At 37.2% G+C, this 15,395-nt stretch overlaps 2 protein-coding genes across 2 annotated transcripts in view; one reads left to right on the top strand and one right to left on the bottom strand.

Moving 5' to 3' along the window:
• The window catches only part of LOC107744276 (sodium/calcium exchanger 1-like), a 95,236-nt gene extending 87,833 nt beyond the window's left edge, over nt 1-7,403 (bottom strand). Inside the window, exons 1-2 of the mRNA XM_016557819.1 lie at nt 6,980-7,403; nt 5,919-6,109 (exon numbers count right to left, since the gene is read on the bottom strand). The gene's annotated coding sequence lies outside the window, so the exon portion shown is untranslated. The remainder of the gene's footprint in view (nt 1-5,918; nt 6,110-6,979) is intronic.
• A 4,379-nt stretch (nt 7,404-11,782) lies between these two features.
• LOC107744273 (T-complex protein 1 subunit eta-like) overlaps nt 11,783-15,395 on the top strand; it is an 8,273-nt gene continuing 4,660 nt past the window's right edge. The window contains exons 1-5 of the mRNA XM_016557811.1: nt 11,783-11,873; nt 12,829-12,982; nt 13,103-13,209; nt 13,481-13,659; nt 13,758-13,929. Coding sequence (XP_016413297.1) covers nt 11,868-11,873; nt 12,829-12,982; nt 13,103-13,209; nt 13,481-13,659; nt 13,758-13,929 — 618 coding nt within the window. The 5' untranslated portion in view covers nt 11,783-11,867. The remainder of the gene's footprint in view (nt 11,874-12,828; nt 12,983-13,102; nt 13,210-13,480; nt 13,660-13,757; nt 13,930-15,395) is intronic.

The following is a 15,395-nucleotide window of genomic DNA, read 5'->3' on the forward strand; positions in this document are numbered from 1 at the left end:
GGGATTGGGTGTTCTGCAAAGAGAGTTGGAGGTAAATAATTTTGCAGTAACTGTTATGCTGATGTTGTGGCTGGTCAAGCAAATGTTTGTCGGGCATTTGTCGGGCATTTGTCGGCGATTTCGCAAAACCTGTCGGCGAGTGAAAAATCGGCCTAAAATCGTTCAGTGTGAACTCGGCATAAGGCTACGTTCACACTGCAGGCAAATATGGCCCAAATCCTAATTTTTTGCTTACATGTGACTGTAAGCAAAAAACAGTCACAATTTTTTGCTTACATGGAATCTGATCTTTTCAATTCCGATTTGTGCCACTTCCTTATGTGGTACTAAATCCGATACAGGTCAGATGTTTTGGAATGCAACCGCAGTGTGAACAGTCAAAAGAACAGTCTTTTACGTCACTCTAGATCAGCGGTGGCGAACTCCGGTCCTGGAGAGCCGCAGCCCTGCAGAGTTCAGCCAACATTCGTCATGATTCTGCGCTCATGGGAGTCACTTCAAAGATTTTACATACACAAAGATATCAAGACAGTTGCGAAGTCAGTGGAAGTACAGTGATGTGTCAGAACTCATAAGTATTACAGTGACAACTCTACAGTACAAGCAAAACATAAGGGCCAAAGAAACTACATAGGGACCGTGATAAGTTTTATGAGTTTATAAGAAAACAAATGCTGTTTCATCAGAGAATTAACAGGAAATTGTGTGATGGGTAGGATTCAGTTTGTGGCACTGCTCTCATTTTTATTCTATCTGCAAACAAGACTGTGATAAAACTGAAATCAATTCAGTGATTAACAGATTATAAGAATGAGGGCTAGGCCTAAACTTAACTGAGTAGCCATTTTAAACCTTGATTGCAATGACATTCATACATTTTTAAGTGTTCAAATAATTTTTGGGGGCCACTGCATGCACCTCTACAGTACAGTCTATATAGTGGTTTATGTGTTGCTGTTTAAGAGTTGTCAAAGAGATGTATGTCCCCAATTCAAAAGATTTTCTCCCAGAGTGTCTGAGAGTGGTATCTAACATCAAGAGCCTGTGGGAGAAATCTGACAGATGCCATGCCTTCTCGCTTATAACCTTCTTTCTCTTTCTTCTCACATCCTCACATAAGCTGGGATTCCATACAAAGTTGCGAATTTAACTTATGCGCAAAATTGAAATATTGCATAAAGCATGCGTGAATAAGCACCATTTCCATCCAATGAGTCAAACAGAACAAAAGCATAACTTCCTGATAAAGTGGCAATAAATATCACTAAGAACAGTAGGAGAAGCCACTGAATATAATAATTTTCATATATAATAAATTATTTGTGCCTCAGAGTGAGCAGTCATTGCTTTCGGAGATTGATGCTGCTGTTTGGGAAAGCAGTCGTGTAAGAGAGTTCTGGGAGGCAATTATACAGACAAACTTTGACGACAGACTTTGCTCGGGCATTTAAGAATAACCATAACAACATTTCAGTTGCTGTGCAATGAGATCAGTCCGCTGATTTGTCAGGTTATGCCGTCTCATCGTGCAAAGTCACATGATTTTTTGATACACATGGAGGAATTTATTCGCAAAATGCGTTTCCATCTCCCATTATTCACATTAACCCTTTTTTGCACAAGTCAAAAACCACCTCAAGCGAGCATAACAACTTTTTTTTGTTGTTGCTTGATTTTTTTTTTTTCAAAATTTGGCATTTCCATCACTGGTTTCTGATGCGATACTTCAAAATGTGCATAAAAACAGGGTGATGGAAACATAGATATTGATTTCTTCCTCGCACCTCTCATTCACACTCTTCTACGCTAATGTTCTCTCCATCTATAGGCAGATGTTGCGCATCACATTTTTTAATCAGTTGACATGTATGTGAGAGACTGTCTCCCCTCATATAATCAGAGATCATCCCTCACTTTTGCATTTACCCCTTTTTCATCTTTGACCTCCTCATGTCCCTTCCACATGACACTGACATCAGTGATCTAAAGAGATGAACCACCAATTCAAAAGATGTCACTGGGGCAGTAGCTTTTTAAAAGGTATTTTAAACTCAGTGACAGCTTTTGTACCTTTTTTTCTGAGAGTGTATGCAAAAACAATTTAGTTATTGATTTTAAAAACATTAAACTGATACAACACAAATAAAACAAAAACTAAGTGAAATTAAAATAAAAACAGTGGTTGAAAAAACTGCACTAATCACAATAATCTGACCTGTGTGCGAGTATGTGGAAAAAGACATCCCACAGGCGATGTCAGAAATATGCCCATAAAATACAACTATCAATAATAGTTTGAATCATGTCAAATCATAATCCACAGAAGGAGTAAAGATGTTTGTCTTGGCAATGAATTCTACACAAGATATTCATAATATTTCCTTTATTTTCCTTTTCCTGTTAAAATTAGAATTCTGTTGAGGTACAAACAAACAAACATTTTGGTTTTTAGCTCCTCAAATAATTCCAATCATGAAACTAGCATGTCTTCAGCAAATGCTCATTTAACCTTTGGATTTCAGGGTTTGACTATAGAACAAGTAATTGAAATGTCAATAGTAATTAAATGAGGGCTTTTGTCCAGAATTAGTTTTAATCTACACCACAGACAAACAAATCCCTCTGGAAGGGTCTGTTTGTCATTAAAACCAGATATGGATTATACATGCATATTTAAAGGGATAGTTCACCCAAAAATGAAAATTCTGTCATCATTTACTCAGTTGGTGGTTGCCATTGACTTCCATAGTAGGAAAAAAAATACTATGGAAGTCAATGGCAACCACCAACTGTTTGATTACCAGCAATCTTCAAAATATCTTCTTTTGTGTTCAACATAAGAAAGCAACTCATACAGGTTTGGAACGACATGAGGGTGAGTAAATGATGACAGAATTTTCATTTTTGGGTGAACTATCCCTTTAAGCTCTGTTTCCCACTTTGTCTCATTAGACTAGTTGATTTGAACTATGCCAGATACCCCATTTAGAGGCTTTTAAGATGTGGTACCACCAGACAAAAAGAAGAGAGTGCTGAACATTTTTATGATTTTATCACAACTCCAAGTAAACCGGAGTGCTTCCCGTTACATAAAAATAATGTTCACCAACATCATTATGATTGTCAACACACATAACCTGCTGGTGACTCTCTTATCGCATGAATAGGTACTGTGTGACTAATGACAGATTTCATAACGTTAGCCTCTCTTAACAAATCTCAATTTCCTCAACCCATCTATTTTAATTACCTCTTCTCCTCGCTCACTCCAACCACCAATCCCGCAGGTCAAATAAGACATATTTCCTGGCACACTTACGCTCCATATTAATAAAAAATGTGACCTGGGCCAGAAAAAGCTTGTCCGGTCTCAAATAAATAAGTAACTTTTAGCTTACGTTCATTTGGAAAATGTATTTCAACCCACTACACACAACCCAAGCTCATTGGAAAAACATGCCTGTGGTGACATTTCAGCAAAATTATATTATGTTGCTTTTTGCACATTTCGCAACACTTTCAAACTGAAATGTGAAAATAAGTCTTTATTAACCAATAGTCTGCTGCAGCAAATATATGTGAACATTAATAAAATTTGTTTCAGATAGAATTGCACTAAATTTCAAGTATACATATGTTTTTGGAGTTTTTATTAATGACAAGCAAAGTTTCCTTTACTGTATTTACATAGTTCCGGTTGAAACGTCTCTGGTTACTCAACATAATCTCGGTTCCCTGAGACGAGGGAACAAGACAATGCGTAGTTTTCACTATGGGGAAACATTTCATAATATTTTTTCAAAAATCATGTTCAGCATTGGAATTCCCAGTGAAAACTTGCATTTCCGATGACTCTGGAAAGAAATCTCAACCATTCAGAGAATCTAAACTAGCAAATTGTGCCAAAATATCTCTTTAGAGCAGGCCCACTCCCATGAACCACTACAAATTATTTGATAGACTCCTCCCTAAATTTTCAAATTACTTAAATGTCTGTGTATATATGCATATACTGCAATAAATGTAACATAATAGTGTTTCTAATCAACATCTTTAAATCAATATTTTTAAATGTATCCATTGTTTTTATTTTGATTATGTCATTCATGATGCTGCATGGTATTGTAGTTTATTCCCTCATTTATGCCATTAAGTACACAGTCTTGTACCCAATGTTCCCTTTAAGCTGCGCACTTGCGTGACTGCGCACTTCTTACGTCGCGACTGCACAGAAGAAATAATATGCCGCACACAGGACATGCAAAAATTAGTTGGGAAAGCCATTTGATTCTATTAAATGCGAAATAATTGCAATGCTCGGGCAAACCAATATAGAGTTGGTGTCGCTATAGAGTTAGAACCGGTGAATTGCGGTTCATAGAAAGAGAATGATGTGTGACAAATGAGTCGCTGTACTTTAATGGTTGTGGACGAAATTGCTCAACATGAGAGCCAACGCAAACACAATGACGTGAAATAAAACATCATCATGTTTTAAATAAGAGTGGCTTGATTAAGGGTTGATAATAGCGGATGATGGGAACAGAACGGTAACAAAACTGCGAGACATTTACAGTCACACACAGGCATAACTCTAGTAGAGTGTGAACTCTACTACATAGGGATGTTTAGATAACTATATAAGAATTCACATGTTCACGTTCATTCATGTTCTGTGTGAGATTCTTTTAAAACATTTTTTTACTAGAATTCTTGGTAACACAGCACTGTAAAAAAAAAAAGATGTTTTCTAACCTAAAATGTGCATTATTTAGTTACATCAAGTGCCAAATCAAATATAAATAGCACATTAAACTTAAAAGTTACACACTTTTTTGTGTGTGCGCTGTACAGGTCTGGTATAAAGAATGTTTTTGCTCAGGCAAGAAAAAAAATAGAGGGAAAATTGCTTGTATTTTTATATCTTCTTGTATGATTTCCAAATATATTTTGCTTCTAATCAAAGTTTGCAACATTCACCTCGTGGCTGGTTGATTTGGTTCCTTACTTATGAAGACACTTTCAGAAAGACTGAATTACACTTAAGAAAGGGGGGGAGGGGGGTTAAAAGCATGAAACAGACTTCCTAGGGTTGATGTAGTTCCTTCAAACCAAACCAGGGTCAGAAGGGCATCTGGCAGTGTAATTGTTTATTAAAACATGTCTCTCCCTGCCTGTTTGGGTGTGTTGGTCAAATAATTTTGTTTTGTGTTTGTGAATTGCTGGCAAATTAAGGACACGCAAAGTACAAAACATCTAGCATAACTGGAAAATGTTCTGTGACTAATAAGGTATTCTGAGTGAGACATTTATGCAAAGCAATTATTCTCTTATAACAATAAAAAAAAAACACACACAATTGTTTACTCCTCTATAATCTCCTCTATAATCTGTCATTTGAGAGGGATTTGCTACATATGAAACACAGGCATTTTGCTCACAAATAACTGCATCCTGACCAGTGTTGCCAATTGCGTAACGCAGGTTCAAATGAGACTTTGCGTTGGATTAAAGGAGAATAATCTGAGAGAGAGACGTTGGGATTGATGAAATGGGTGACTGAGATGAAGTGAAAGGGTGGGAAGAAGTAAAGGATGAGCGCGCACATGGAAATGAAAGTGGATTTGGATCTTCAAAATACCCCGTTTATTTGTGATTCTGTGTTCTTAATTAACAATCATTTAACCACTTCAGTGGTTCAACTACATTACAAAGTGATTGCATAATAAAGTACGAAAATTATGGCAATGCGATTTCCAAGATCCCAGCAGCACTTATCTAATGCGCCTTTACGCATAGCGGTCACTCAGACTGCAATATTCAAATGAAGAGACATCATTTATAAATAAACCTTTTGGAGACGTAACTATGCAAACAGTATTCTCTTGGATTGTCCTTCAGTAAAGTGAAGCGCTTACCGTTTGGTCTGCGCTGGAAACAGGTGGTCGCTCGCAGGGATCAGTGCGGTTTATCCGCCGGTGTGTTGTTGTTTGTCGATTGTGTTAGTCGCTCATGTCAGGAATCTATTCCCCCAGCGCGTCCGAGGCGAGGTGGTTTCCAGCCAGACAACTAGCTTTCCAGTATGAGGAGACCTGGTAGTGTAACCCCACTGAAAGCAAATAAACAACTTAATCACCTTACTAGTCTTGACCGAATTGAGACGGTCATTTCGCTGATGGCTGTGTGCTAGCCTACGCGGTGCACCTAAGACAAGTTGTGTAGCCTAACCTTAATTAATGAGTCACCATGCGCACTTTACATACTGTATACCTATCCTTAGCTTTATAGCCTACTATATTCAAAAATTGAGGATTCAAGTTCTTTATTTTAATTGAAGGCTACCATAGGCTATATATAAACTGGTGACCCCGCCTACATAAGACTCTATCAAAAATACCTATATTAGCATATCTTACAAAATTCGTAAATTCGCTGTCTACAATTTAGGACCGAGCTAACTAGTCCTTAAAAACTGTAGATAAAATATTGGCAGCCTACGGTTGCCAGAACTTTACCATAAAAACACAATGACTGTATTCCTGCATATTTCGACAGTTCTTATTGTCATTACATGTAGGCCTAATGTTTACCATAATAGCACCAGCAAACGTTAACTTTACATGCATACATGAACTATACATTTTATGCCTGTTCCTGCTAATCAAACCTATGACCTTGGTGTTACTACTGTGCTTTCAATTCATCATTTCATTCGTTTTACTTAACTCATGATTTTAACAACACTGTAGGCCTACCGTAATATACACATATTTCCGTAAATTATAAAGTAATTCACCCTTCTTTTTACTTAAAAAAAAAAATTCCATTAAAATCAAGCAAATTGTCTTTTTAAATATTATGTTCTGCAACAAAGCTGTCACATTTTTGAACATTTCCACAGCGTGTCACTGCGCCTTATCCATTAAAATGAAAAACTTCACACAGACTTCAGCATAAGTTCACTTCAGCATCAACTGACCTTCCAAATTTCAATGCAGCTCTCCGTTAGTTGAAAACCTCTCTCTCTCGCTTGTTAAGGACAGACTTTTAGCGATCTTCTCTGGCTCCTGCAATACAGGTTTCTCTCCGTTGCTCCTGTATTTACATGTATCTCTCTAAATAAAATAATCGCCCTCACGATCTGTTTTCAATAACCAGTAAGTTCCCGTTTGGCACTGGTTTGAGCTGTTAGAAGTGTTAGGGAATGGAAATAGATCTCGTTTAATCTTGAGACTCTAAACCCCCAGGATGTCCTGTTCTGATCAAACTGATCTAGTGTCCACGTATGTCTCCTCCGTTGATGACCGTAATTTGTAATGAATCCCTCTCGTAAGTGGTTTCTCTTGTCATAGGCTATATCCACTAAGAATAACGAGACGAATCGCTGCTGACTACATATGAATAAATGCTCTGCTCAAAGTTCAATGAAGAGAATAGAGGAGGAGCGGGTGACAGTGTGTAGCCGCTCAGGATGTGAGAGTCAGAATGAGCGTACTCGCATCAGCATCAGCTGCTGTGCCGAGGGTGGGGAGAGAGAATGCCACATACATGACTTGGTCTACATCATTCGTACAAACCGGTTAGGCTTGTTCGTTTCTACAGCGTATGTTAATGAGTGAAGTAATTAAAGGTGCAGTATTTATGTTTTAAAAGTTTTACACATAATATTTGTTCACGAACAGCACTTCTGAGCGATGCCATTAATTAAAATGACGTCCATTACACTCCCATTAGATGATGCCAGCCATGCCAGTCTTCTCTTTATTCTGCAGGCAGCTGGTCGCCCCCTCATGGGTGCCGCCATGTTGACATCACATGACCAGCCAGGTTGTGGTAAAATAATAATAATAATAATAGGGACTTTTTATATGACACATTTAGTCAGCTCAGGGCGCTTTGCAAAGCAGAAACATGAAAGTAGCAAACAATACAACAACAAACAGATTAGACATACTACTTATTAGTCCAGTGTGATGGTATTGATCAGCATGGGTACAATCCAACAGACAGTCCAAACTGAATATGTTTGTCTACGTCAACCAGACGAAAAATAACAAATACGATCAAAAAATAAACTTCATGCATCTAGGCCAATAGGTGTCACTATAAAATCCAAAACGACTATTGCTATTAGGATAAATAATGATTTTTAAAAAATTACATCTTTAATTTGTTCATATACCTTGTAAAAATGTGGTTATTTGAGTCCAAACAGTCTTAGTGAATGCCAAACCTTTGTTCCAATAATTGGAAGCAGTTATTTTGGCAGCAGTTATTTCCTCCTATTTGAAGTAACCTGTAATATGTCGTTAAACAACGCCCTCAGCCGTGACTTCACAATACAGCATGGCCTTTTGCACCTTATTGCTCACTTAACTAATGCTGTATACAGAACAGTTAATGTTAATGAATGCATTAACTGATATTAATTTTTAATAATTGTTAATATTAGTTCATGTTAATGAATGCATTAACTAATATTAACAAATACAACCTTATTGTAAAGTTTTCCTGTTTAAATAAGGTTAATGATATGTTATTGCCTAACCCAACCCCTGCCCCTAAATAAGTATAGTCAAACCTGTACACATACAGACACACTTCTATACAAACTCACACATTTTGTTGTAGAAAGATTAATGGCAGGTGCCAAAACAGTTATTAGGACAAACAACCTCACCCATCAGAGTGAGACGGTATTGATTAGGTTGTGATGGATTGGCTTTTTAATTGTCGAGCACTGTGCAAGTGTTCAGATTAATGGCTCACCTAGTGCTGCACATGCACAACACTTTTGGTGGCCATGGATTTGCTTGTGCAAGTGTGGATATTTACATGAGAATTTGTTAACAAGAAGCACTAATGTATGAATGCACATGCACTCTTATCGCAAATTAAATATCGAGCCCTATTAACTAATTCAGTCCTGCTTTGCCAGCTCTTGGATCCAAATCACTGCACATCACTTTAATGTCTAAAGATGTGTGAACCCTATACACATCCATCTCCCTGAATGTTGTGTCATGTTTAAATTACAGTTTGCAGTATTCTTAAAATGGAACTATTCTAAACCATTCAGCCTTATCTCACCAATCTATAGATGCACTTTGGAATCATCAAGTCCACATGAGGCACCCAGTGCTTGGTGGTCCATATAATAGACTGGAAAGAAGAGAGGAGGAAAAGATTGTCAGTGCCAAAAGCCACCAGCGGCTCCCATTCATCACTGGTGTTAGTGATTACAGCCTGAGCTCTATCACACAGAGGACACATATGGAGTTGCATGGCCACATTAAAGGGTACAGTAAAGGAGGAGAAATTAGAAAGATGGTTGATAATGACAGTGGGGAGAAAGAGAGAGGACATAAAGGCGAATGAGATCTGCGGTGGGTCTCTTTTGAGTGCTAAGGTGGGGTTCCTGAGATTTGTAAAGGTTGTCAGTGAGGGATCAGCTCTGAAGGCTTTGCCTTTGAAGTGCTCAACAACACCATTAGATCAGTAGGTTCTGTCAATGCTTTGGCAAGGTAACGCTTTTTTCCCCCATGCAATAAAGCTAAGTTCGAAAGCAAATGTAAAATATTGGTACAAGTAAAAAGGGCACAAAATCCGTATTTTGTTAGGGCAGTAGGCCTATTTGTGGCAGTCGAGAAATCATGCTGCGAAATTGGTCTAAAAGTTGTGCATTTTTCCCCGCCAATGCATTGATAAAGGATGAGTGTGTTGTGTAATATTGCCATATAAAACTTTAACGGCCAATTAAAAAATATTGGTCTAGTAAAATTTGCTAATTCACAAGATCAATACATCCTTTATTATACCGCTTTGTCGAATTTAATGCATCTGTACGGAAGTGTCAAAATGCTGAATCAACTCATTCACTTCTAGCAGCGCTTAGTGGTATCAGCATCATACACAAAGGGCAGAGTGTCACGTTATTTAAAGGGGAAGTTCACGCATCAGTGAGTAACAAAGCCATAAGTGGCTGCATTCTGATTACTTTTATGTGACTGATCAAGCTTTTATATGTAGTTTGGGGTAATAAAGGGTTTTGCAAAAACTGACACTTTAAATCAACGTTTCAAACAGCAACAACAGATAAAGACAAAACGTAGTCATTGATAATATCTAAACATGTATCCAAATCCAAATGTATTCACATTAATTTATGTGTGATGACAATTTCTTAGCAACTAGGGATTGCACAAACTTGTTTATATATATATTTCATATAAGGCTATTCAGGAATCTAGTGGCTACACAATGGTATTACAGATTATAAATGGTGCAAAATTTATATCTTATGTCAATTTACAAATAATGCGTTCAGATTTGTGGAACTCACAATGTGCCGAATCTCCACACATTAGTGTCGTTACTATGACAACCAATGTGAACGGGGCGCCAATAGGGATTTTGCCTAGGGTGTCAAAATGGCTAGAAATGGCCCTGAGTTCAAATCACATTCAGAGAGCTTTGCTTGACCAGTCAAGACTTTGGTCTTCAACAAGGTAGGTTATATTCTGTATATTTTTTAGACATCTCTGTGTATCTGGATGGAACCTTGAACATTTTGCATAGCGCTGGATCTTCATCTTGTGCAGTCTCACAGATGGGTGGGTCAACTGCCATAGATGCCAGAAATATCCCAGTTAAAAGGTACCCTCCATAAGGGCGACGCAGGGTGCGTATATATAACGTCTGATAATTACATGTGTCTAAAAAAGGGAACCCTGAGAGCTTCGAGTTCAGCCACAGACTACAGACACATCACAGAAAGAAACATGCACCACCCTCACTATCCAGAACCAATTGTAAACCACAGCAGCCTAAGCCTGTAGTTACACTGGGTTAAAAAAAAAAGTATACATATACTGTTACATCTAAGACATCTTAAATATATAGAGAAGAATACAGTGCATAAACAAGGCTACTGAACATGATGTGTGTGTGCATGCGGGAAACAGAGAGAAAAAGAACTGAAGTCTGAGTGTTGTTATTTGTGCTTTAAACACTGTGACATATCTTGACCGTCTGAACTGCATGTTTGTCTGTTTGTTTTAATTTGCCCAGAAGCATATTGTTCATCTGAAGGATAGTCTCTCTGTGGTTCAGACACAGAGAAAAAAAAAAAGGATGTAAAAATTAAGTAACAGCTTGTCTGGTGATAAGACAGACATATGTAAGAGTCAAAATGGAGAAATGGGGGTGGGATAAAAGAAAGAGTGAGATCTGTAATCTGCATACAATTTGTAGATAATCTCTACTGAATGTCATTCCTCCCTAATCTCATTACTAGAGTTTATTTGCTTGTTTGTTCTTACAAATGTAAGAAACTGTGAAAACTGGTCAATCAATATTTAGGATAAAATAGAAATGTCAAATATGTTCCTAGTGGAAATGTAATATTACAAATATTTATTACATATTATTGATTTATTTATTTGAAACATTTTATTGACTATTTTACATACAGCAGCTAAGCAGGCATATTGTGACCTGCAAGGTTAATTAAATTTACCTTCCATAATGCATAACTTTATTTATTTATTTATTCATTGTTTGTTTGTTTAGCCTACTTACTCATAAACAAATGGCTTACTTTCCACTTCACCAAATATATTTCCTGGTGGAAACCTTCCATAACGCAAAACTTTCTTTCTTTCTTTCTTTAACAATTAATGAATAATTGATATGTAAAAAAAAAAAAAAAAAAAATTCTGGTTGCAGAGCAGCAGTCATGAAAACTATAGTAATAGCGCCCTCTGCTGGTCATCATCAGTTTGCCAACAGACGCTTCTCGTGTTCTAGAGAGTTCTAGGTGCATTGTGGGTACCTCACCCGGCAGCGTCCTTCTCTATCCTGCAAACATGATGGTGAGTGCGCTTTCATTCCTGTTTTACCTTCAAATCCATCGTCATCCGACCGGTCGGCGCCTTTCTTAGTTTTGGGAGATAAACATCCAGCGAGAATAAAGCACAAAGAACATGTTTGCGAGATTATTTCTTTTTTTAAATGGGATAACACGCCTGAAGATTTACATTGATGCTAGCTAGCTTGGTGGCTAACGATTCATTCTTCTGTATGAGAGTGACGGGCAGAATTTAGAGATTTGCATTACGACGCGATGTGCAAAAGTACACATATATATTTATTTCACTCAATAGTTTTGATCCGTGTGGTTAAATGATGCAAGAGGCTTTAGCATAATTTCGGTAATGCAGAAAGAGCGAATGAACCGGTTACACCCTTCAGTGTTGTTTGTCTCTTCAGTTAAGTTACTATGATAAACCTGTGACTTTATGAAACGATTTTTTTTCTATTAAAGGCCCTTATTTTTTAGCACGTAGGGACACACTCATAGAGAGATTTTAGTGTTATTTATGACATCTCTTTTGTGCATGACAGTATGCAGTTTTTCAACTGCAAAAACTAATACAAGAGCAGGTATTACTGTTATTTGTACGTATTGTAATGTCTCTCTCTCTCTCTGTATATATATAGAGAGAGATGGGGATAATGTAATAATGTAAATGTTTAAGTAAAGATCACAGCACTTTATTAATTAACCTACATAAATGGTCAATACACTGGCTGTATAAGAACTGTCAAAAGTCTCCCATAGTCATGGAAAACCTTTAAATTTAAAAATTGTGATTTGCAGGCTTGGAAAGGTCATGGAAATTAGCACAATCGCAAAATATTGTGAACATATATATTGTCAATAATAGGATTTTTCTTGTTTGATCTGCACTTAACATTAAAAACTTTTAATTGATTTAAAAAGATGGTGTAGATATATTATAGTGACTCCTGAACATCTCCCCTCAGCCCACTCCAGTCATCCTCCTGAAGGAGGGCACAGACAGCTCTCAAGGGATCCCACAGCTCATCAGTAACATCAATGCCTGCCAGGTTGTGGCAGAGGCTGTGCGGACCACCCTCGGCCCCCGTGGCATGGACAAGCTTGTGGTAGATAACAGAGGTAAGTCTGAATTTCTACAGAAGTGCTGTGTTATTGGGAAGGACTGGTATATTTCTTGGCATCATATTAACACGATGCTCTGATTTTTCATGCTGTGATTTACATGGCATTATCTTGCAGGCAAAGCCACTATTTCTAATGATGGAGCCACTATTCTGAAGCTTTTGGATGTTGTACACCCTGCGGCCAAGACTCTGGTAGACATTGCCAGATCTCAGGATGCTGAGGTAAGATTTCCGCATTCTGTCTGTATATTTCTACTGCTTTAAAAGGTAGTTAGGTAGGAAGATAGTTCTGGTTCTCAGTGTTGATTGATTGACAATATCATGTTAAAGCTATGCTAAAGACAGTATTGTGAATGTAAACATGACTAAAGCAGCTGCATGTCTGTTTCTTAATTAGAAATGTCATTTTGAGCAAGTTGGGCTCAAATTGCATGATCTTGTAGCTAGTTAAATCCGCTAGATTGTATCATCTTCATTCTGTGTGTTTGTTTAGGTTGGTGACGGCACCACCTCGGTGACTCTGCTTGCTGCTGAGTTTCTGAAGCAGTTAAAGCCATATGTAGAGGAGGGGCTTCACCCCCAGACCATTATCAGAGCATTCCGCATCGCCACACAGCTCGCTGTCAAAAAGATCAAAGAAATCGCTGTTACCATCAAAAAGGATGACAAGCAGTGAGTCTAATCACTGTCTGCTATTATATATCATAGTAATGTGTAATTAGCATATAAATGTCACGGAGGTGATCATTTGTCCTCTGTTGCTACCACAGAGAACAGAGGAGGTTGTTGGAGAAGTGTGCTGCTACGGCTCTGAACTCCAAGCTGATTGCAGGACAGAAGGAGTTCTTCTCCAAGATGGTGGTGGATGCGGTGATGATGCTGGATGATCTACTTCCTCTGAAGATGATAGGAGTGAAGAAGGTGCAGGGTGGAGCTCTGGAGGTGAGGGAGCAGTGTTCTAGATTCCAAAGAATTCTTATATTTTATGATTTATTTATTAACATTTTTGTTCACACCGCTCACAAATCTTTTGGACTGACTGTCACTGTCATTTTTCAAGTATTGAACTCTGTATGTTCAGACAATGTAGTCAATATCTAGTGTATATTTTTTGGTTGCTGTAGTAATGATGTAAGGGTCACAGGGCTCGCAAAATTTCAAAATCGCTGGTAGCCCTTCGGGCAGACGTTCTAAAGATTTTGTTAGCCCAAAATGAATTTAAGTAGCCCGAATAAAATTTAAAAAAAAAGACATCGGCTGAAATTCACAGCGGACAAATCAGCATGATTAAAAACTTCATTGATCGCTTTTTTTCTTCAAATAACAAGTCAAGAGAGTAGGGGTGCAACGGATCACAAAACCCACAGCTCGGATCATATTGCATTATCATATCAGATTTTGAATAACAGATCAGGTCATTTTGCAGATGAGCAAAAAAATATATGGTTCTTTATTATTTAAATAACAGAATACTTTTTTGATACCACAGCAAAAACTAGTAGCATATAGGGATGTAATGATTCACTCAACTCACGATGCGATGCGATTCACGATACTGATTTCACAATACAATTTTCTCACAATTTTTCTTTTTAACAAAATGAGATTTAAGACAAATTATAAATGAAAAGGTGTCCTTTTATTATTTCTCCAACAAAATGCTGCACATTTCTTTACGAAATTGAAATGTCAAATAATAAAACTATAGCTTGAAATTTTTTAACAAATCCCAAATCAAATAATTAAATAATACAAATAAAATTAATCTCTTCATATAAACAAACTAATGCTTTGGCTGTGCTTTTTCCATTTAAAATCAGAGGCAACCACTGCATTTTAATCAAGATGCTAAATACGTTATTTAGATTGCAATTAGATTGTATACATTCGAAATTTGAAGCAAAAACAGAATGGTCTGATTTTAGCTTTGTGAATGAGACTCAAATGTCACTCTCTGACAGCAGGTGGCGCTTATGGAACAGCCCGTATTTATAGGCTGCTGCCCCTTTAAGACCGAATGCACGGATCCAATATAATAATGAATTTGAGATTTCTTTCACCACTGTTTAAGATCGCTTAAGACATAACCGACTGTGTTTACGAGAATACTTGCCCAGAAAGTTATTTTGAGATAATTGTGTGTGTATGTGTTCATTCAGATGCAAGGATACGGTAACGATTCACTCAACTCACGATGCGATGCGATTCACGATACTGATTTCACAATACAATTTTCTCACAATTTTTCTTTTTAACAAAATGAGATTTAAGACAAATTATAAATGAAAAGGTGTCCTTTTATTATTTCCCCAACAAAATGCTGCACATTTCTTTATGACGTTGAAATATGTCAAATAATAAAACTAACTTAAAATTTTAAAACAAATCCCAAATCAAATAATTAAATA

The sequence above is a fragment of the Sinocyclocheilus rhinocerous genome, unplaced genomic scaffold, assembly GCF_001515625.1.
Source record: "Sinocyclocheilus rhinocerous isolate Xijiao unplaced genomic scaffold, SAMN03320098_v1.1 scaffold648, whole genome shotgun sequence".
NCBI classification, from domain to species: domain Eukaryota; kingdom Metazoa; phylum Chordata; class Actinopteri; order Cypriniformes; family Cyprinidae; genus Sinocyclocheilus; species Sinocyclocheilus rhinocerous.